This window comes from Vigna unguiculata, chromosome 9 (genome assembly GCF_004118075.2).
Source record: "Vigna unguiculata cultivar IT97K-499-35 chromosome 9, ASM411807v1, whole genome shotgun sequence".
NCBI lineage: Eukaryota > Viridiplantae > Streptophyta > Magnoliopsida > Fabales > Fabaceae > Vigna > Vigna unguiculata.
The window spans coordinates 3,884,718-3,907,752 of NC_040287.1; the positions used below are offsets into that span (position 1 = coordinate 3,884,718).

General features: G+C 34.4%; 3 protein-coding genes across 3 annotated transcripts; all 3 read right to left on the bottom strand.

The window, feature by feature from the left end:
• Nucleotides 1–1,939: 1,939 nt before the first annotated feature.
• Nucleotides 1,940–3,213, bottom strand: LOC114196241 (protein INAPERTURATE POLLEN1). Its single transcript, XM_028086824.1, has one exon. It carries the CDS (start codon nt 3,046–3,048, stop codon nt 2,218–2,220), a length of 831 nt encoding a protein of 276 aa, XP_027942625.1. The 5' UTR covers nt 3,049–3,213; the 3' UTR covers nt 1,940–2,217.
• A 108-nt stretch (nt 3,214–3,321) lies between these two features.
• LOC114196239 (phosphoinositide phosphatase SAC3-like) lies at nt 3,322–17,522 on the bottom strand. The gene is made up of 16 exons (XM_028086823.1): nt 16,801–17,522; nt 15,740–15,944; nt 15,505–15,658; nt 14,754–14,976; nt 14,375–14,451; nt 10,737–10,924; nt 10,518–10,615; nt 10,214–10,344; nt 9,980–10,108; nt 9,374–9,749; nt 8,370–8,491; nt 7,725–7,826; nt 6,093–6,281; nt 4,965–5,141; nt 4,555–4,666; nt 3,322–4,112 (listed from the first exon to the last, which is right to left on the bottom strand). Exons 1-16 carry the CDS (start codon nt 16,897–16,899, stop codon nt 3,996–3,998), a joined length of 2,499 nt encoding a protein of 832 aa, XP_027942624.1. The 5' UTR covers nt 16,900–17,522; the 3' UTR covers nt 3,322–3,995.
• Nucleotides 17,523–20,945: 3,423 nt separating this feature from the next.
• On the bottom strand, nt 20,946–22,832 carry LOC114164585 (GDSL esterase/lipase 1-like). The gene is made up of 5 exons (XM_028049310.1): nt 22,445–22,832; nt 22,237–22,355; nt 21,828–22,058; nt 21,489–21,747; nt 20,946–21,405 (listed from the first exon to the last, which is right to left on the bottom strand). Exons 1-5 carry the CDS (start codon nt 22,734–22,736, stop codon nt 21,101–21,103), a joined length of 1,206 nt encoding a protein of 401 aa, XP_027905111.1. The 5' UTR covers nt 22,737–22,832; the 3' UTR covers nt 20,946–21,100.
• Between the last annotated feature and the right edge of the window lie 203 nt (nt 22,833–23,035).

A 23,035-nucleotide genomic window follows, 5' to 3' on the forward strand; every position in this document is an offset into this window, starting at 1 on the left:
TGACATTTGTGCTACAAAATAAAGATTCGAGTTCTTTGCAGGTTTTGACCAATGGGAATCGTGTAATTTGTTCCATCATCTGTGGCCTCCAAAACCCAATAATAAATGTTACAATAATGAGAATAGAAAGTGAGTTGAAGGAATTTGATTGAGTAAACTTGGCACAGAACTATATATGTAGTTTGATAAGACGTGAATCGTTGGCATTTGTCGATGAAGGAATATTTATTTGACTTTTTCTTCTGAATTTTAGCTCCTTTTGGTATGCCAAAAATCATTTGCCATTTGAAAAGTGAAAAGAAAAAGTGAGAGAGTTGAATCATATTTGTTGCAATGATGGGCTCTCATGAGTTTTGGGTTTCTCATTTCCCAAAAGATAACTATTACCATCTCTTTCTCCCTCCTTTTTCCTTTTCGAATATATTTCATATATTAAACAATTAATATTCTTTTAAATTTGAAAATTTTATATTGGAGAATGATATTTTGACGTTTAAAAAGTTTTTACTCTTATTTAATACTACTCTTTAAATTTATTTACTTTTTATAAATATAAAAGTTAATATTTGTTGAGAGGATTTTACCTCTAAGGATTTGTTAAACGATAATTATTGATGTGAAGGAATATTTTTTCAGTTTTATTCGGGTCAGTCATAAGTATGTTTTCTTTCGAATTTGAAGTTTTAAATATTTTAGTATGTCGAAACCTACTACTAATATAGTATATTATATACAAAGAATTTTCTTTTTCATAATGGTAAGAGAACAAATAAATATTTATTAATCACTACATATCATTAAAAACGTATAACATTATCTTCGATTTAAGACCTTAAATTATTATATTTATGATTCTTTTTATATATATTATTCAACTTTTTTTATTTTTATACATGATGAACTTACACATAAATTCCAATAATTTAAAAAATAAATATATTAAGAAAAAAACGAATAGTGTATTTTATTAAAAATATATACACTAAAAAATATTTTTATATTAAGGACGTAATAGGATGACAATAATTTGTATAAAGGAAATTCTTCATTCGATTGTTTATATAAAAAATTATATACATAATTGTCTTAACACTTTATATTTCATTTCACTCATATATATATGTATATAATTATTGAATTTTTGAATTATTTTTTATGGTATGTTTTAAGTTTGGTTGAGATTATAATGCATAGACGCATATAAAGCATGGTGAGTTACCTAATATAAAGTAGGAGGCAATTTTCTTTATGGATACTTTAGGCATCCTTTTGGGTGAATGATTCTTTTGTAATAAAAAACTTACCTTTTGCAGTTTAAAAACCCTAATATAAATAAACCATTGCTCACATGTAAAGTTATATAACTAGCAAAAGACTTTCATACATTTAGTTTTTATCAATAGCCAGAAAACACTGATAAATTAGATCGCATGATAAACTTGCTTTATATATTGTTGTTTATTTTTGTTCTTTTATAAAAATTGATTTTGTTTGTGATATGAAGTTGGATAAAAACATAGTGACTTAATTACGCCAACCTTTTAGCTAAAAAGAAAGTACACGTTGAATTTGTTAATTCATTCATTTAAGATGCCTCTGAATGCAACCGAGATGAAGAAAACATGGGGTGAGGAAAAAATTGCCTTTCTATATGACCTTTTTTATCTTTTTAAAAGAAGTTTATAAAGAAACTTGTTTAAACTTTTTCCTTTTTTGGTTATTCATTCACTAATAAGGGACCTGCTGAAAGCTGTGGAGATTTTTGAAATGATGTATATGATGTCAAAACTTAAGAATTTTAATATATTGACACTCTCAAGAAAAAGGAGAGAAAAAAGTTCATTACTGAACAAGAATTAACAAACAATCAATACGGACACATGCAAAAAGATAGTGTCCTAAAGGGGGTGAGAGATTTGAATTTAAACATTTTTTCAAAGAAACTAAGAAAGATAAGCAGCTTATGAAAAAAAAAATGAAGAAATATAGAGATGAAATGGTTGGAATTGATTGATAAAATGTGAATTGAAAAAGTGTCATTCAGTATCAACATTGACATGGTAAGGAAAGGTGAAGCGTATCAATGAAATGAAATGCAGGAGCAAGTTTAAGCAGTTGTAAAGAAGATGAATGTATAAGTATTTTATGGAATGAAGGCTGAATGGAGAATGATGAAAAGAGAGGGGAAAGAAAGAAATAGATAGGTTAGGGTATGGATCAGTGAGAGGAAGTGCGAGAGTGTTTAGCGTTAGGCAAGACCTTGCACTGTTCAACGGCGTTCAGGAGGTCGTGGTCTCTGAACCCAATAAGGAATTGGGCCAGGCCTTCAAAAAAGAGCGCGGCCTGGTACACAGTCGTGGCGCTCATGATGTCCACAAGAACGCTCCGCCTCACGCGGTTCGCGTAAAGAACCACGTTCACCACCTCTTCCATATGCGCCTTAACGTCCGCGCCCACCGCCTCCTTGCCGGCGGCAATATTCTGCTCCTCCCAGCACTGGAACCAGTTCCCCACGACGCACTCCATGAAGGCGCTCTCGGCGTGTTTGAGGCGGTCTGAGAGGGTGGCGACGATGTGGCGGAGGCGGCACTCGATCTGGTCCATGCACGCGGTGAGAGAGTCAGAGGAGTTGCTCCACGCAAGGGCTACATGCCATGGACGGTCGGGGAAGGGGAGTGGGAGGTGGCGGCGGGGGTTGTTTCGGTGAGTCTCGGGGGGAGATTGTTGGTGGAGGAAGGAGCGGACGAGGTTGGTGAAGAGGAAGGGGTGGAGATCGGCAAGCCAGAGGAGAGGTTTTTCGAGGTTGTTGCGCCAGTCCTGGGAGAGGAGTTGGGTGGGGTCTGTGGTGGCGGCGGCGTCTAGGGCGTGGTAGTAGGATTGGAAGTGCTGGTGGAGCATCTCCACGTGGCTGGAGAGGATGGTGGATGACTCACCTGCGATGGACCGGCGAAGGAGGGGGAGGAGGTTGTTCTTTAGGGTGTTGAACCACTCCAAGTAGTACTCCTTGAACGCACGCGACTGCTTCTGCCGCCCGAACACTTTCAACATCTTTCTTTCTTCCTTCTTTAATCGCTCCAACGGCTACTTTTCCGCGCGGGTATACCCACCTAAAACTGAATCTTTTCATTTATACTTCTGCCTCTTACCGTACAACCACTTCAAAATTGAAATTGAAACTGAAACTTAATATACGCATTACTTTTTTTCTCCTTTTCCATTTTTTCTATCATGGTATAATGTCCACAATTATATCAGTTTAACCTGAAAAAGTGTCTTTATTCAATTTGAAGTTTACTACAATATTTAGATGCAAACACGAAATTGGTGGGAGAAGCTGTTCAGAATAATTGATCAAAACTCCGTAAAAGTTCATACATTAACAAATGGACATAAAAAATGAAATTTAAAATGGAAAAGGGAAAATATGCAACTCCAGGCCAGAGGACACCTCGCTCCAGATCTTCAGTGCAGCAGGAGATGGAAGCTTAAATCACCGCTGGTATGATAGCGGGGAGAATTATACATTACAAGAAGCGGAATTATTTAAAAGAATTAATTATTTAGCAATTCTAGAAGTGGAGCTCAGACAAACAAGTTAACAATATTTACAACAAATGCACCTAAAATGATCATCAACTGACGAAAGAAAAATACAATGAGCTCCTGCGAGAAAAAAAGAAAAAAACCAATTTTACAACATTTTGCTATTTACTCTGTCCTACTATACCTCAAGATTTGATTGAGAGATTGTTAGGACAGAATTAATGCTGCTGCAAATCAATACCAAGAAAGTCGATAGGATTTCTTCCGAGAGCAGCATCTTACAGAGGAGCCTGCTCCAAAGCCTGTATATATATTCTTTTTCCTTACGATGGCTCCTGTATCGCATATGTTTAGCTCACCCAAGTCTCTTTCACTAGCCATCTTTTGAGCAAGCCAAGTCAATTAAATAAATTTACATTATATATAAATGCGAGGGATCCTTATGTGAAAATTCAATTGCAAAGTGTCTGTCCATTATTCACCCATTGTACAAAAGTATCAGGATATTCCTCTAGAACTTTGGACTGGGCATCACGGTGGGATAACTCTGACCCAGTTCGCTCTCTTCCCTGAGAATATTACTAGGAATCAGCATCTCAAATGTGAAATAAAGACCAAAGCAATTTACAAGTCAAACTCACTTTCATCTATTTCAGGACTAATTACGGACATGGAGCTATTATGATCCTAAATCAGTAATATTGTGCACCAAATACATTTCTACAATCAGATCAACACGGCACAACATAACTATCGATACATGTCATGTTCTTGACCTGTCGTTATCGAGGAAGACCCTCCCCAAAAAACATGAGGCATCATGTTTATTGAGATATCATAAAAAAACTAAATGAAAATCATAAGCTCGTGATAATAAACTAAACATGTATAAGTACCACAAAAGAAATTTAATTTACTTCAAATTCAAATAGTTGTCTCATCCATTATCCTAACGTATCATAGAAGTAGTATGCCCGTGCTCCATAAATACCATGTCAGAAGGGCCGGTACCTTAGTGTTTGAGTCTAGAACGCTGGTGGAGGGAGTATCTCCTCCGATAATAACTCCATTAATAACATTTTCTGAAGAACTCCCAGCAATAGAAGAATTGGCAATTGAAAACCTGCATTCAATATCAATAGGCCTTACAATAATTATTTTATTTGGAGATATTATACAATGCAACTTAACTTAAGTAAATCTACTTCGGAGATATGTGTGATATGCTTATGTACATCATACACCCTGCACACATATTCTTAACCCAAGATTGTAATTCTCAAATATATTCAACATTTACCCTTCCCCACTCATTTTGTTGCTTCCATAACTCTCACTCCCAATAAAAAAATATTCTAACAAATACATATCTCTATAGGTACGATATGTAAATGCTTCACTGGAATGCGATTCAGCATTACCTTTCAAATGGCTCTTCTTCACATGAATTTGCTGAAGAAGACAGCCAATCCAGGTCAAGAAAGTTGGAACTGCTGAATGAGACCTCATGTGCAGAATGTGAAATATGTTCACTATCAATGTACCGCTCTCTTGGTGCGTCTCCAAAAAGCTGTCGACGAGGCAATGTGGGAGCGTACCTATAAAAACAAGAATAGCAAACCATTCATAAGATAACTAGATAGACATAACGAAGCAGAAAATAACTGAATATGTCATCAACCGAGCAAGAAGCAAGAGGTGTTTATTTTCTATTTTCTATTTTCAGTTCATATGTTTTATTATAATTACAGAGACTGCCTCAAATAGAAGAACAAACCTACCCTATCACAAAAACATATCCTGTCGACAGTCTTGATTTAGGTACTTGCGTTCTCAAGAAAAAAGGTATGCTATGATGAGAAGACAAAAAAAATATTCAAGACTGTTTATATGTTGACTGATAAGTTCTGTAGTTGCCATAGAACAAAGAGTAATTCATTGAGTTTTTCACAAATGGTATGGGAGGTCACTGGGACGGAGGTGGGAAGTAGAATTAGGATTCTTATCAGCCATAGGGGTCACTAAGTTCTTGATACAATATTGAAATAGAGAGAAAAAAAACAGAAAAACAGGTAAGAGATACACAAACAAACTGAGCTGTTATTTCTTGGTGAAAAAGTCGTTACAAGCTATTTATAGGGGATCTGTTCTGCTGACAGCTGTACAAATTATAACTATCTCGTAACTAACTATTCAAGAGAAAGCAATTAAGCAATGCTCTGTTTACAATATATTCAGAAGCCACATTATTCTTTTTTGTTGTTTTGATAAGAGCCACAAGCCACATTATCAAATCATCTATCTAGTATCAACACTTTCTTATCTCAGTCAGATGGATTAGTAAAGCAAAATTATAATTTTTAAGCATACTTATTCAAAACTAGATTATCCAATTGGGTAAACAGTGAGTTGGCATTTGAATCTGGGACTTCACCTTATGGGAGCACTATTAGGTGTAATTTTACTGTGACTTAATTTGTCCCTTCCTATATATGGTAACTGGATTACATGTTAACAGTCACATCACATTAATAATTACAATTACAAACCTTGAAAATGCGATGTCACTCTCAAATGTTGAAATTTCAGCAAATGAGTCACAAAAATCATTGTTTCCTTCTTCTGAGTGGTTCTGCAAACCTAGCTTTGAGAATTTTTCAATATTTGGATTTGGGGATGACGTAGGAAACCTGCCATGAATGATGCTTCCATCCGAGAAACACCTTTTGACAAATGACCTAAAATTCATAATTCAGACCACATAAGCTGCATCGCCAAGAACTTAATGATATTCACAAAAAGCCCACAATGATTTTGTAGTGTCAAATTATATGCTATCTCATTTAACAAAAAAATAAAGATCATGTCACAGTGCTAATGCCCAGACAGAAACATGCCATCCAAGTTTTAAAACACTTAAACTCTTCAAATTAAAATGATTCACCAACCCTCCATCTACGACACAAATGGATTTAAAAGCTATTCCCACAAATCACCACAGCTACACTTTAAATCCTCGTAGCAAATTCTAACAGCAACTTGATGACTGTTATACCACAGTTAAAAAATGCCAGGCTTCATTAGCAGACAGATTTGCATACGTGAAAATGCAAAATAAGTCAGTATTTACCATAAATCTTCAAAAATCACACTTGTTGCTGCATTTGAGTTAGTTAAGAGGCTTGTTTACAAAAGATTGACAAAGCTCACGCCCAATCTCTTTAATATGCATTGACATAGAAACTCAGATTATGTTTTGGGCCAAATGTGCACAACAAAGATAAGATTAGTCAGTCATAAACCGAGTTCTAATAATTGTTCATGTTTTTCCTATCGAAATTATAAACTTCAATCATATACTCTATTTTTAAAACATAGTGGCAAAAGCAGTTCACCATGTAAGTTGCCAAAAGCACTACTAGCATGTCAACCACACTCTGTCAAATTTCATCTAAAAACCGATTGGCATTAAAACAAAGTTCTCCAATAAATATATTATCCACACCCTAAGAAGTGAGGTAGGTGATATAGGACTTCCCAATACCCTTTCCAGATAGATTACCAAAACCAGTCAAGCCTATAGGCAATTATTAGGTAAGGTACAGGATCTGATACCATGTTAGCTTTCACCTTAAAACCTATTTGCATTAAGCGAAGTAGTCCAAAAAATATATAAACCGCATGAGCTGCACTCCAAGAAATGTTGTGGCAGGTGATGCTGGAATTCCCAACACTCATCATAAACCACGCTAAAGTGGTGAACCAAAGAATGTTCCAGTCAAGTGAAGAACCTATAAATTTCTGAAGAACAGGATACTATTTTCCCTGAGTATAGACAACCATGACCGATGTAAGTAAGGATACACTATGAGAAAGAATGTATATCATCAGAAAGTTGGCACTTGACACTCATGCCAACAACTAATTATCCCACGCCTCTATATAGGAAGGACTCTTTCTTAAGAACAGCTATATGAATAATTACAACAGGCTAGGGCTTGGGCTTACTAGATCTCATCTCAAAATTCACTCTTAGTTCCTTTACTTCATTATTTACAAAGAGAATGTTTTAAGAATTATACCTGAGGTAGGAAATTTCACATGGACAAACTCTTAAAATCCCAGGTATTTACCGAATGAAGAAAGAAAAAAGGGTGTGCACATATATTAAATTCAAATACCTTGCATCATCATCCCCATGTCTCCCTATATCATAATGTTGATCTGAACCCAAATCCCATAGAGCAGGCTTACCCACTTGGGGCTGAAAATGCCCCAGGAATCTGTGCCAAGAAAAAGGAAGACTAGTTTACTATTATGAGACAATAATTAATTGATTAATAACACGAAAGAGACAATCTTTGCAAACTGGAACATATAATAATATATTAAAATTATAACTAGTATAGATAATTTAAAATGGAGATAGCATAAGGTCACAATCAAGTGAAAAATATGGAAACTTCGGCAAATCCAGAAACAGGTTAAGATTTGTACTAGATAAAAATAAGTGCAGTAATGTACGTAATGCCAGTGCAACTACCTCCACAACTCACTACAGTCAAAGGAAATTCATTTATTAGGGATACACCAAGTACAACCCATAGAGAGAGACTTTCGCTCAACTCTAACGTTTTTCTTCTCTACGTTTCCCAGTTGAGAATTTGGTAGGGGGCTATTAATGGAAAATTGGGTATTATAGGCACTCAAGTTCCACATCAAGCACGCTAAGTGGAGTAATAAGACAAGCTTTGAATCCAACCACGGGAAAAAAATATTACTTGGAGATAATAAACAGTTAAGAAATACATGACCGTGGCACATACATGTTAATTGCATTTTGCTTCTCAGCATCCATGTAAGCATTGCTGTAATATCGTTGAAGAGTCCTAAAGAACTCCTGGGATTGTGTTGCAGCTTTCCATTGTCCCCTCCTCTGAGAGAATATCTACATTGCAAAGTGGAAAAGAAGTTAAAGAAAAAGACCATACAATGAACAAATCAATTAGCATTTTCCAACATGTACTTTACCCATTTAACAATGAAAAAAAAAATAAAGCATCCGAGGAAGAAAGAAAATCGTCATTGGGCTACTGTGAATTGCAGGGGTACATTATAGAGTTAGTGGAGATAATACTTGATTGAAAACCAATAGTTAAGGTTATTATAAAATACCAGTCCAACAAATTGTGAAGTTGTTAAAATCCCAATCATTGATTTCCAGTCAACAGCTACAACTCTGGACTATGCCCAAGTTAAGGTACATCTTGCACTATATAGGAGCCAAACCCAAAATTCTGAAGATTGACCAAGTTTATAATGGAATTACCATTCTGAAAAATTAAAATTTAACTCCAATAGGGATAATGAGGTTTCCAACTTTTTATATGTTATATGATAGTCATCATTAGTGGCAGTAACACTTCCAAGTTTGTTTATGTAATCAGAAACTGATGCAAGTACGCAATCCGAGACATAAGTCTATTCTCAAGTCCTATAAATGAGAAAGCAAACAAGACTACTAATACAATTGAATACGATCCAACTCAGATAACATAGGAACACATTTAAATTGGCATTATTGGCAGTAAACCACAAAATAATTATCATTGGGCTGATTGATAGAGATTTCTCCTTTGGTATATCTATTTAATTTTGTCCAGCTAAAATTGTCTTCAAAAACTAAGATTAACAATGATCTTGTCTATTATAAAGTTTAAACCAATTATAAAGTTAATATAAGCTTTATTTGAAAGATTTTAAAGGTCAGTTCCCTAGATAAATATAAGTGCTAACTGAAGCAATTGCAAAGAACATCATAAGTAATCACCTTCTTATGTGCAGCAGAACCACCATACTGATGTGCAAGAGTGTCACCCATCCGCTCATAAAATCCCATCAAATCATCACTTACAGGATCATCAAGGTCAATTTTCAGGTGGTCAATAATTCCCAGAGCATGAAGCTGGTGGCCAAGAGCAGCCAACCCATATGCATATTGTGCAACATTAGTGCGATCTAAGCAGTCTATACAATTAGTTCGAAGAACCCCCCTCTGGAACATGGGTGACTTAACAAAATGATTTCCGTTAGCATGGTTGTCTTCTCCACTAGGTTTCCTCTCTAAATTATTTCCATCTTCATTGTCAACATCAACATGTCTCGTGGGTTGAAAGCTTCCCTTATCAATATTGTCATATGCGAAACTTAACATCAATAATATAAACAAAAGATGTCAGTGGATGAACGTAACGTCAAATATTAATGCCTTTATCTCGGCACATGTATTAACACCTTAATAACATTCCTTAATGCTATTCACAGAAAACTTTATATCATTGTACATTGTCTTAATACTTTCCTCTAGAAATTTCACAAATACACCCAATGTTTCAACGAAATAGTGAAAGACGTTGGAGGAAAATGAAAAACTTACTCAATAGGTGGTCTTTCTATACATTCTTCGAGTCTAGAAGTTGGTGACACTTGGCAATATAAAAAACCTGTTAATGTTAAAGCATATGTAGCCACTTTCCCCAGAAGTAGTAAAACATTTGTAGCTTTGCTGGAAATAGAACAGATAAAAAGAACATAAAACTATATTAGTTTATTCAGAGAACAATTTTAGTTTAATTGTTAAAAAGAAAAAATTGTAGGATAAGACACTAACCTCTGAAAATGTTTAAGATCCCAATGAAGAAACCTCAATTTGTTCTCCTTTGATAAATCTTTGTTAATGAAATTGATGGCATTACCAAACTCAGAACGAAGAATGGACTCGCGAGGCTTCCTCTCATGTGACTGTTGGTTAAATAGTAACAATATCAATTACTTAAGAATCTAACCAAATTAAAAAAGACAGAAGAAATCAACACCTTTCTATTATAAAATACAAGAAAAATGCTTATTGAGGAAATTAGACAATTGATAAAATGGGAAAAATAAAATAAACTCCTTCAAAGAAGAAAAACTACCTTTATCAAATTCAAAATTATTATGGGATTCCCATATCTTTTGACGAGATCTTCAAAGTGAAGTTTGGTGGCTTGATAATTCTGATCTTTCTTTGACACTGACGAAGACCAAGTGAAAACATAAGCAAACAGATAGTGCCTCATACATTAGGTGGGGAAGAGAAGATAAGAAAAACATAACTCGAAAAGTGCTAGTATTCAGGAAATGGTAAGGCATACATATGATATCAGGCTTAAGATTCAGACGTGAAGTTTCCTGTGACCAGAACAGGGGGATTGAACCCCGATTCTGGACAACAGAGCATATTTGGACGGGAAGACCTTCAGGAACATCCTCAAATACAATTTGCTCTGTCTCCACATCATTTGCTACTCTACCCTTGTCATTTAATCCTCGTCTCAAATACCTACATAGCAATAACCACATAAATGAAGTTGCAAGTTGCACATATAATCTGGCAAATATATAATATTAGAATCCTGACTAGAGCTTGGAGAAATGAGAAACCTAAAATTAAAGTAAAGCTGGTATATTTGGTAAAATTAACTTGCACTGAATTTCTAGTAAGGAGTCTGATGGGAAAACTCAGCACTCAACCCCAATTGTAAAAAATTCTAATTTTTTGTGTATTAGTGGAAAATATTTGTATTTCATAAGATAAACAAGATTTTATAATAAATAAAATTAAATATCATGTAATGATTACATAAGGAAAAGGTTGCTCCTGAATACATTAGGTATCCATGAATATATGCAATTCCACTTAAATTTATTATCAGTGCAGTATCTTTTCAATTCAGCACTAAAATTAAACAGGCCCGAGTATTTTAGGCACTGAATCTGATAATATCTCCACAACCTTAAAGGCTCTCTGTTTATTCTTTAAAAGGAAAACATCCATTAATGAGTAACTGCAATATAATTTTTTAAAATGGAAAGTAGAGTATTTAATGCTTTCTTATGAATATTTGAAAGGAACAAACAAAATTGGAAAATCATCCTTTGATGTCTAGAAAATACTGCCAACTGATAGGGCAACAGGTGAAACAAACCATGATAGGGAAACTTCATCAGTCCATACTGTAATTATGACCCTATCCTCACATATTTGACAGTCGGTAACATTCGATCATGGACAAATTCAAAGTGTGTAAGTTCTTGTTTTATATAAATCCTACAATATTTGAGAGTGAGCAACACTTCACAATATCATTTCAAAGAAAAGTCAACCATTTACTCCATTGGATAACACCACCACAACAACAAGCACATAAGGCAATTTAACGAAAAATGGGTCTTGAGTCCAGTGCTAGTTAATTTGCCAATTACCCAGCAGCACCAAAGTTCAATCTTCTCTTGCTTGCATTTTTCCATCTTAATTTCTTTTTTCGCCTTTACCTTTGTCCAATCTTCTAGTTTTAAGAGTATTCTATCAAACAGCCAAGGATGATTGAATATACCAGATATAGATGGGTTCTAGTTAATACGACCTGAACATAAAATGAAGAACTCTATTCTTTCCACATGCTACAGTCCACAATACCACCCAGAAGTAATATATAGTAGCACCATGAAATACAACAGAACAGGGGTATAGCATTACTAAACGGGAACAAGATAATGATATTATAACAGCCCTGCTACACAGCCATTGAAAATAGCCTGAATCTAACTTGAAATAACATGTGGCAAACAGACTGTTAAACTATAGGAAAGAAAGAAACCTTGAGTTGAAACAGTATGTTTGAGACAAAATGGGTGACTTAATTTATATTGATAAAATAGAATCAATACAATAGAGAAGATTTGATATTCTTTTTAATAATAAAGATATAACATGATAATAAGTAAAAAATTCTGATTATAAATGATTTATCCCTTATTTCTATTATTATAATAACACTCCATTGATGGAATTTTCTAAACCAGTCAGGACCTTGTATAGAACATGATCAAAATGTAGGTGCATGGCATGAAGAATCGTAACCATGTAGAACTTATCCAACTTCTTAGAACATCTGCAATTCCTTAGCAATTGATTGGGCTTTAACAATAAAAGAAGAAATGTCAAGATCCATTTGTTCAACAGATACTGGTTTATGAGAAGAGTCATAAAGGTGTTGAATATCATTTGCAAAAATAATCTTGGCCTAAGGGAATTACAAGTTTTGAATGTTGTAAGAGTTCCCATGGCAAAAGGCACAAAGTTGAACCCATATTCTTCCCACGTTCAATCCGATTGTATTTTACTATTATCTTAGTGATCATGAAAACCTTGACCAAAAACCCAAAACTCAAGAAATTAGACCAAGATATGTGATTTTTCCATTAAGTTTTTATGAAAAAAAATTTGTTAACCTAGAAAAGGAGTAGTAGGTCCAAAGGCCACTTTAGATAAGAGAATATATAACATAGGGGTGAAAAGGGAAACCCTCAAGGTGTCCAAGAGACACTCGACGTCCCTCTTGACAAGGCTTTTACTTACAACCTACCAATAGAACCCCTATGTCATAGCATTATTTCTCTCTCACCAGTGGTGATGCATCTCAAATCAAATCTCATGTTTGGCGGGGTGCTTCACTTTCACCTTGACCAACCCAATGTCATATCATGTTGAAGATCTCACATCGATTAGAAATATAACCAAACCAAATTTGTTTGGGTCTATCATGTCACCCCTTATTAGACCCATATCTATTATCATGTTCGAGATCTCTAGTACTTAGTGTAAAGACGTGTGTTAAAAATTCCACATTGATTAAAGATATGACCAAATTATAGTATATAATTGAGTGTAAACCTCATCTTTCCAAGATGGTTACGAGATTGAATAGGCTTAAAGTCCACTTTCTAAAATTGTATTATAACTTCTCCAAGCAAGAGTTGTTGAAATTATTGTGTCACCTATTATTGGATTGCTATCAAACCACCCATAAATATATATTTCCATACTTAAGATGTGTAGTCCTCAGTGAGAGTTTGTTCAACATCCCATATCAACTAGAGATATGACCAAGTCAAATTTGTTTGGGCCTATCATGCCACTTATTATGAAACCTCCATCTATTACCACATTCAAAATGTCAATATTCGGTGTAAGGAGTTGTGTTAGAGATCTTATATCAACTATAGAAATGGTCAAATTATAATATATAAAAGTGGGTGCAAATATCACCTTACCTAGCCAGTTTCTGTTATGCTTAAAATTCACTTTTCCAAGATATCCTTTGACCTAAGGGTTATCATAGCCAAAGCAGCCACAAGACTTCATTCCTGAGTTGCTGGTCCAAAGCAAATATTTGTACAGTGCATTATGGCACATTAGAGCTTGTATCTAGCCACTACCTTTGCCGACCACTACCAAAGAGTTTCTGAACACACCCATCCATCATTGCTTCAGTTCATCAATCCATAAGGTTTGTTGGTTCTCATCCTCTGAGATCTGTATCGCCAGACCCAGAACAGAGTCAATATTCATCCATTCCAACTCGATTCTGCTGATTTAGTATGTTATGATACCAAAAATACTAAACTCCATGTGAATGTATTGATTGGGAGAGGACTAAGGACTCGCATCAGATCACAACTTAAGCAACTTTGACTATCATGTTGCCTTCTCTCTTCTTTTTTGCTTTCATTGTTATGTTAAGAAGCCTTGCAAAGAGCTCGCTTGTCAAAACTTAATCATGTAAATTTCTTTTCAAATACTAATGCCATTAAAAATTTTAGACAAGGATTCCATGGACCATTTCTTTATAATTATATTAGAGTCGTGGCAACAAGTCAAAACAGGTAGAAAATACAAAAATTACTAGAGCATAAGGAACACAAACTCAATACAATGAAACTTTCATACCTAGTACCAGCATAATGGCGAGATCGTCGTGCAATGAGAGTAAGAATGAACTCCCGCCCAGATATTGCAAGTGTTTCCTAAAGAAGCCACAAAATAGACATTAGAACTTCAAGCATGAGTTGACACAGCACAACTACTTGATCTGAATATGAGATAATAGTACATGACCATATTCTTATGAAGGTATCTAGCCCAGAAATGAAAACTTAAGATGCAATGTCATCTAGATGTGTTGAACACTTATACTAATACTAATAACAAGAAAATAAAGTATATTTTTTTTTGTCACTTGAATGAGTCATATCAGAATGGTATTCACTTTAATGAGAAAAGTTTATCATATATTCTTGCAATGGCACTAAGAGACACTAAGAATCACCTGTTTAAAAAAGCCGTATATCAGTGCAACTGTCCAAATAGTATTCTGGAGGTGATTCCTAATTCCTCGAGTCAAAAACTCATTCCAGACAAACATGGTCTCATAAAGGACGTGGCTTGTTTCACTATCACACAAATTCCTTTGAAGACTACGCATGATACAGTATGAGTAGCTAAAATAGAAATCCTTCGTAAGGTCAACCGTTAATAGAAGCTTCTTGTATCTAAAAAGTGAACGAAAAAAAAAGTTAATACAAAAGCACAAAACATTAAGAACAATAAATTTGAGATTGTAGCAAAACATTAAGCACAAAATATTTTGTCTAAATCAAAAGATGGTAGCAAATAGCAAGCATTAAGAATAATCACCAAACAATTCAATTTTATGCAACATTTCTATAAGGAGCAAAAAGTAATCAAAATTCACATCTCAATAATCAGCAGACATGTTTATAATGAATAAAAAAACCTTTTCACCTTTTGACATTCTTTTTACTTAGGCCAAGGAGATGGGATGCAATTTTAACCTCAAGTTTTCCACTAACTTATTAACTTTAAATATCTTATGAACAATAGGCAGTTAAAATAATTTAAATTGAAAGACGACACAAAAAGAATAAATCTGAAGCAACATTCTGTTTCAAAATAGTAAATATAAATGCACGTATATGATGGGCATCCCTTGCGATAACATCCAGTTTTTCTTTTTAACTAGAAAAGTAAAATCAATATAACATCAAAAATTTAAAGACCTGTTTTCATCGATGTTAGATTGAACAGAAGGATTTTGCAGTGAAATCATCTCACTCTTTGAGACAGCATATACTGTATGACCACAGATTGCACCAATTTTCCTTCTTTTTGTGATGACCACCATGTAGTATGGCCCTAAAAATTTTATGAACCCTGGATGCAGAATAACAAATCAAGATATAAATTCATAACTTCTCAAAGGTCAACTGAAAAATACACATCAGATCAACATACCAATAATTCCATAACAAGTTGTAACAAATTTCAGTCCACCTGTGGACCTATTCCCCTCATGTATACGTCTCAACAGATCAGAACATTCACTTTCTGTGTATGTGGTGGAATCTTCAAGCACACTCAGCTCGGATGGCTCTAGACGGTCAATTTTTAACACTTTCCAATAAGTCCTGCTCTTGTCCCTTCCTATCATGTAAAAGTTCTGTGGCACAAACAGGGAAAAAACTTTTAAATAAAGAAACATTTGATAAACACAACTTCAAAAGTATCCAACCATGAAACTCGGCATTTTCTCAAAATGTGATATCCAAAGTTTAATATACACATTGGATTACAACAGGCATGATAATTCAACGGTGCAATTGTAAAACACATCGTCTAAATCATAAACAGGCCATAGAAGACCCACTTTTAAAGTGAAGGCATATTGCACTCTAGCGTAAAATGAAATAGGAAGCATCACCCACAAAGAAGCTCACGTGTATACCATAAAAATTACAGTCAAATTTATTTTGGAAATGTAAAAAACCATTATAATAAAGCAAGAAATTAAGATTTGTTCGGATGAGCTTCTCAAGAAGTCCCTCTAAGAAAAAAATAAGTAAAAAATAAAATTAACTTCTCCCTAAACTGAAATTAATTTATGTACAAGTTAAAATAAAAATTTAGAGAAACTATACGACAGAACTTCGATAACATGCATATCATCACAGCATACGATGGTGAGCGAGAAAGAAGCGCATTGACCTTACTTCTAATACTATTTATTAACCTTCGTATCATAGCCCCTCAACTCAATTATAAGGAAGAGGAAAAACAAAATTCTTCTTCTACAATACGTCGATACAGAACAAGCCAGCCAATAAGCAACCAAGAAATAAAGACGTAGAACTAAAATTTAGCTACAACGTATTTTTCACACGAAACGATCAATTGCGACAAAAATAAAGGGATCTCAGCAGAATCAGAGTTCAGAGTTCAGACCTTACTACAACAACAACTAAAAAACGGAAATTGGAAAGAACAAGAAAAGTGCATAATAGCATACAAATACACACCGATAGAGTCTCATATAGCCGGAACTTTTGCATACAAATATTTGCGGGAGGAGGAGGAGGTGAAGAGTGAGAAGAAGGTTCATTCTCCGAAGATGCCATGGCTGCTCCTTCGCCCAATTATTCAGATCCCCCGAGCCTCGGGCTCAGAGGGAAACCATCAAAAACGCATGCAAAGTGTAGCCAATAAAATCACCCAACGTTCTCGCACACAACGATCACCACCACCTAACACGAGGAGAAGGCACAAAACCACCAATGCTCCAAAACACACAACTCCATGCTCTCAAAAACCCTAGGTTGCTTCAAATACAGCATTCTCCCACCCCCAAATTCATCGAACCTCCCTCCACATTCCACCGCCTCTTCCTCCTGCACCACCGCCACCAACCACCACCTCCCCCGCCATCACCCGCGGCAACCCGCGTTACTCTCCCTCCGATGAGACTCAACCTCACCGCGAAGAATCTCCACCGCACAGATCGAAATTTCACAAACTACGGATTGCGTGATTTTGTAGCTACGAAGCGGAAGTCGCAGAGAATAAAAAGCACGTGCGTGTTGCGAAAAACGGAAACTCGAAACGCAGCGTTTAAAGACGCTAGCGCGAGATCGAAGATATAGAAGAAGATGAAAAAAAAAGGAGAGATTTGAGAGGTTGAAGAAGGAAAAGTTTGGAGCACGGGAACGAACGGGAAGAGAAGAGAAGAAGAACGACCAACAGCTAATAATTGATTCAATTTTTGTTTACTTTAAATTTATATATATTATTTATTTATATTATTATACTGTATTTAATTTTTGCGAAGTTGTGATTTATTGACAGCTCAGTGGTCACAGATCCAAAGAGAAAAGAAGAAGCAAAGCCACACAATTAAAAATCTGAAATAAATAAGTATGAGAAGTTATTTTCATTTTAGAATAACTATATATTGGAGTGAATTAGATGGAAGAGATTGTTTGGCAATAATTGTAAGTATTATATGCGATTTTGGTATAGTCTGAAATCTGAATTGTTGTTTGTTTCAACGACCGCGGAGTAAATGTGATTGTGAACTAACGTGGCATTTAAACTTTCTTGCCCACTCCAATGGAACAAAGTCGCATGAATGAATCCTGTGCATTGCATAAATATTTGTAAACAAACATCAACCACTGGGCTATATTTTATTTGGGCTTTGTTTGGGTGCTACTCAAAATCAGAAGTAGAAAAAAAAATGTAAATATAGATAATAGTTAGTTTTTTATATTCATCTTCTTGTTTTGCTAATAATACACAAATTTCACTCTTTATTATCATATTATCACTTTGTCTATTATTTCTTGGTGATAGTATTTTATAACATGTTGATTTTAATGAAATATTTTTATTAACTTTTAATAACCCAATAAAATATTTATCTTTTAGCTGGAGAATTATTAATTTTATTTCACCGAAACAAGGACCTCGCTATTTTTTTTTTCTTCATGTTATGTCATCGTGTTTTTATTTAACACAGGCTGTATTAAAATTAGTTATTCCGTTGAATTGACATATTAATTCTCACAAGAAACTAAGTCACCTTCTTTTCTTAAAGTTTAGGCTTTTATTCCTTCATAAATTGTATTGTATTTACATGATATAAATATATAGTTATGAATCAACTATATAACTAAAAAAAAAAACAACGTATTAGAGAAAATTTTAAAATGCTACAATTAATATCCTGACACCTATCTATTTCTTTATTTATTACAGAAAAGTATTGTTTTCTTATAAACAAAAAATATAATACCGACCTTCGACCAAACCAAATCACATGAAAAATAAATATTAAATTAATAATAATTGAATTTAAAATATTTTTTTATGTTTTAAACTTTAACATATATTTCGATAGATGTTAAACAATAGTAAATAAGACTCACAGTACCATTAAATTATTATACTATAATAAGTAAAATTGTATTTATATAATTACGGTGATAAAAATAAGTTATAAAATAAAAATAATATTTTACATGATAAAAATAAATAATAAATATAAATATAAAAAAGTAAAAATAATCAAATGGGTATCTTATAAACAATTTCATATACCATTTATTGAAATTGCAAAAAAAATAAATAAATATACAGTTAAAGAGATGATAAAATGAAAAGTACCTTGTAGATTTAAGAAAAAAATTTCAATATCAAACTAGTCAATTTATTAAGAGATAATTAGTGAAAATTATTTTGACAAAATAAAAGTTCTTCAAATGAAACAAAAGTTAGGATAAAAAAATATAAGTTGTTTATATTAGCTACCAAATTAAAGGTTTGTGTGATTGAACACTTGAAATTGAGAGTCAAATATTTTGTGTAAAAAAAATAAAATAAAAATATTAAAAAGGAGTATTAAAATGATATCGGGATGGGGTTGGGGCGTGTATGTACATACCTAACCTTGTCTTCATACCTAATTGCAAATTCAGGTAGTTATGGTCATTATCCACTATAATTGTTTTGCTATAGAGGTTATGGCTTAGAGGATCAGACATAAAAATCAAAAGTTATGTCTGATGGAAAGATGTCAAACGTAAAAATTGACGAATTATTTATAAATTACTACCCCGCATTTTTTATGTCTGATCTTTGTTAATCATATGTACATGAGCAGACGTCATAAGTCATTTTTGCGTTAGTATCATCTTTTATTGACATGTGTCTTGCACTTTTGTCCAAAGGTGGGTAAAAATTTCAAATTGTCAAATCCAATTCATAATTATTCAAATCCATATTATTTTAGGTCTATTTAAATGGATTTATTTCAAATCAAAATCCATATTTTGGGAGCTTAAGTCAAATCCATTTATTTGGATTAAATTTGGTATAGATATTTGATATTTTTGTAGATTTTGAAAATAAAAAATCTAAGATACATCTATGTCATTTCAAGTTACAAAATGTTAGGTTGGGTTAGATCAAGTAAGATAGAATTGGGTTGGGCTCAAACAAGGTTGGACCGAGTTGATCCAAGTCAAAGTCAAGACAAATCAACTGGGGTACAAGTTGAATTAACCAAAGTCAAACTAAATCAATATAGACCTACGTAGAGTCAAGACTCAGACCTAGGTCCAAATGAGTCAGTTTGGGCTTGAATCCAATATATGTGAGTTACCTTAGGCCTAGGTAGAGTAGAGTTAGCCTTGGCCCAGGTCAAGGCAAGTTGACCCCTGCCTAGATCAAGTTGAGTCTTCATAGGCTCATGCTTAGCTAAGTTGGCCAAGGTCCAAAATCAAGGCAGGTGAGTTCGAGAACAAGTCAAAACAAATCGATTTAGGTCGAGATAGAAATGAATTGGTATGGATACAAGTCAAGATGAATCAATATATGATGCATGAGTATATCTCATTTAGTCAAGTTGGATGGATCCATATTTAATTTAGTCGAGATCAACCCACATTCAATTGAGTTGGACTATGCCGAAGTCATTCATAGTTTGATAAAGACCGAGTTGAGCCTACCCAATTAAGATCATGCCAAGCACAACCCGATCAAGACCAAGTATGGTCAGGTCCAAGTTAAGTAGAATCGATCTAGGCTTAGGTAGAACTGAGTCAACTTGGATTAAGGTTGAAGTGAGTTGCCTTATGTCTCGTACGAGTCAAGTTAGATTTTGCTTAGATCAGATTGAGTTTGACCGGTCTAGATTAAATCAGACTCATGTGGAATTAAAATAGATGGGATTGATAACCAAGTCACATCAAAGTGTCTTACACATCATAATATGTTATTGTATATTATTGTAAAAATACAAATGTTTTGAACCTAACACATATATTAAGATATTAAAACATGTGAATTGTTTTATTATAAACCTTGTCTATGTCTTTCAGGTACTGATGTAATAGAAGTTGCTATTTATTGTAACACAAGTTGTTATTGGTTGTAAAATATAGTTTGTGAGGTTGTGATGGAAATTCTTTACCTAATCTTCATGTACCGAACTCCTCTATAAATGGAGTGCTAGGAGCTGGTGCAATGGTCGCTATGTGACTATACTATTCTTGTACTAGGAAGGTAACGGTCTCCTTCATTGTGTAGAAATTATACCCGTTAATGCGTTGCACTTAATGTAAGTTTTATTTTAAATTGAAAATGATTATAATTAGTATCATTACAGTACTAGACAAGAAACTAAAACTGATAACTTTTTTATTTGAATGCCTAAAGCATTATAACTTTTCAACGTGCTGCTGTATAATATTGAGTAGAAATTAACGTTCTTATTTCAGTTCAACCATTACCTTTGAGATTCATTTAAAAGAAAAAAAGAACTCAGACAGTGAAACTGTGTTGCTGGTTTTGTGGGGCATCAACTACATCAGCTATAGTGAGCGTGATCTCGTTGTTGGAGAAGAGTTGTTTCAAATTGTATGGCCCTACAGAAGAGGATGGTCCATCCCATAATGCCTTAGCGAATTGCTGATGAATGTTCTGTGTTGGGTGAAAAGAATCCCACCATACATGATCACCAGCATTGTCACATAAGCTGAACTCTGTATCTTTCGTAGAGCCCCCACAGCTGAACATGCCACCGTATGGTCCACTTCCACAGCAAGCATTAACTCCATCTTTAAAACCTTCCATAATAAACAAAATCCAATTGGTTACCAAGACTTGTTCATACATGTTCTTGTCCATGAATCGGTTGTGAATTACTTACCATAATTTGTGGGGTTATCTATTCTATCTAGAAGCCAGTCATAGAAATTAGAGTTGCTGTACATGAACCCTTCAAGGACTTGTTTCAGCCTTGTGAGAACATTACTCAAAGCATTATTATGCGCTAGACCAAGAGCAGAAGCTGCCTCAAAGCAACCACCTTTGTCGCTTTCAGGGTTTAGAGATCTAAGAGCTGGTAAGCAACCCAAAGGAGACAAACTCAAGAACCCAAATTTTCTTGCTCCTTTCTCATATAGAATCTGTAAAAAAGAGATCAACTTGTTATGTTTTTCCTCATTAATTAGGGTTTCATTTAGTTTGCTTAATTAATCTGGCTTACTTGGATGGCCTGTGTCAAATTTCCAATGACCATTCCAACATATTGCTCAGGATTGTAGCTTTCTTGCATTTTTGGGTCACCCAGATAACCACCCATGTAATCGTTGCTTCCTATGCTAATGAAATAAACTGCTTCTGAGATCAATTCCTTTGCTTTCTTCTCTCCAAGCTTTTCTGATAACAAGTTCCTCACTTCTTCAAAGTGACGTAATTGTGTTTGAAAATCAATCACCTATTCACATAGCAACTTGTTAATTAAAGAGTTCTTCATAAGTCAGGTTCACAAGTTGCATGTCACGAGTCACAGATATAGGTGCAAAAGGATCATGTAATAATGAATGATGTTATATATCTTAGACAACAACAGTTGTGTTACATTACATATGTATCATATTGTGCCGGCAATTTACCAGTCCATGATTGGTTTCAGAAAGAACACCGGCCCCACCAGAAGCAAAGTTGACACCGTTGCTGAAATCAGCATTTGGTTGCAAAAATGGAGGGATTAGTGGAAGCTCAGCATATTCAGCTGCATTAGCACGTAATAGAAGTTAATTTAGTACACACAAAGGACAAAGTACTATGATATTTGCTTCAAAAACAACTTCAAAAACATACCTATAAAATCTACAATGACACGACCATCTGAGAATCGTCCCGTTGGTTGATGAGAAAAAGCGTTGAGTCCGTATGGTTTGTAATCCGCTTTGTTCTCTGGAATGGTATCTATGAAGTTGTTGTTGCCAGAATCTACAGTGGAGTCGCCAAATATGAAAAAGGCCTTAGTTGTGGTGGTTGTTGTACTAGTGCTAATTTCGTTCTGGGATGTGCTGAAATTCAGTGAAGCTATGAACTGGATTAAGGTTATGCAAACAACAGAGAAACCCATGGGAAAATTTTTCTTCGCCATCTTCAAAACTTTTCAATTACTCACCCTTTCACATTCCCTTTTGTGCTATTTATATAGCGCATACTATGCTTTCAACCGCGATGAAACCGATGCAGAGATGTCCACCAAACGTGATTAGTATTAATTTAGGATATTCCGATAAAGAATTTTAATTTCCAGCAAACACTTTCACAAAACCTCTGCGAAAGGAAAGGTAGAAAGAGCAGTGATAAAAACTTGTTATATAATAGGTTACTCAATTTGAATTGTGATATTCTTGAATAAAATCTTGAAGAGTTCCACCAAATCGACTAATTACA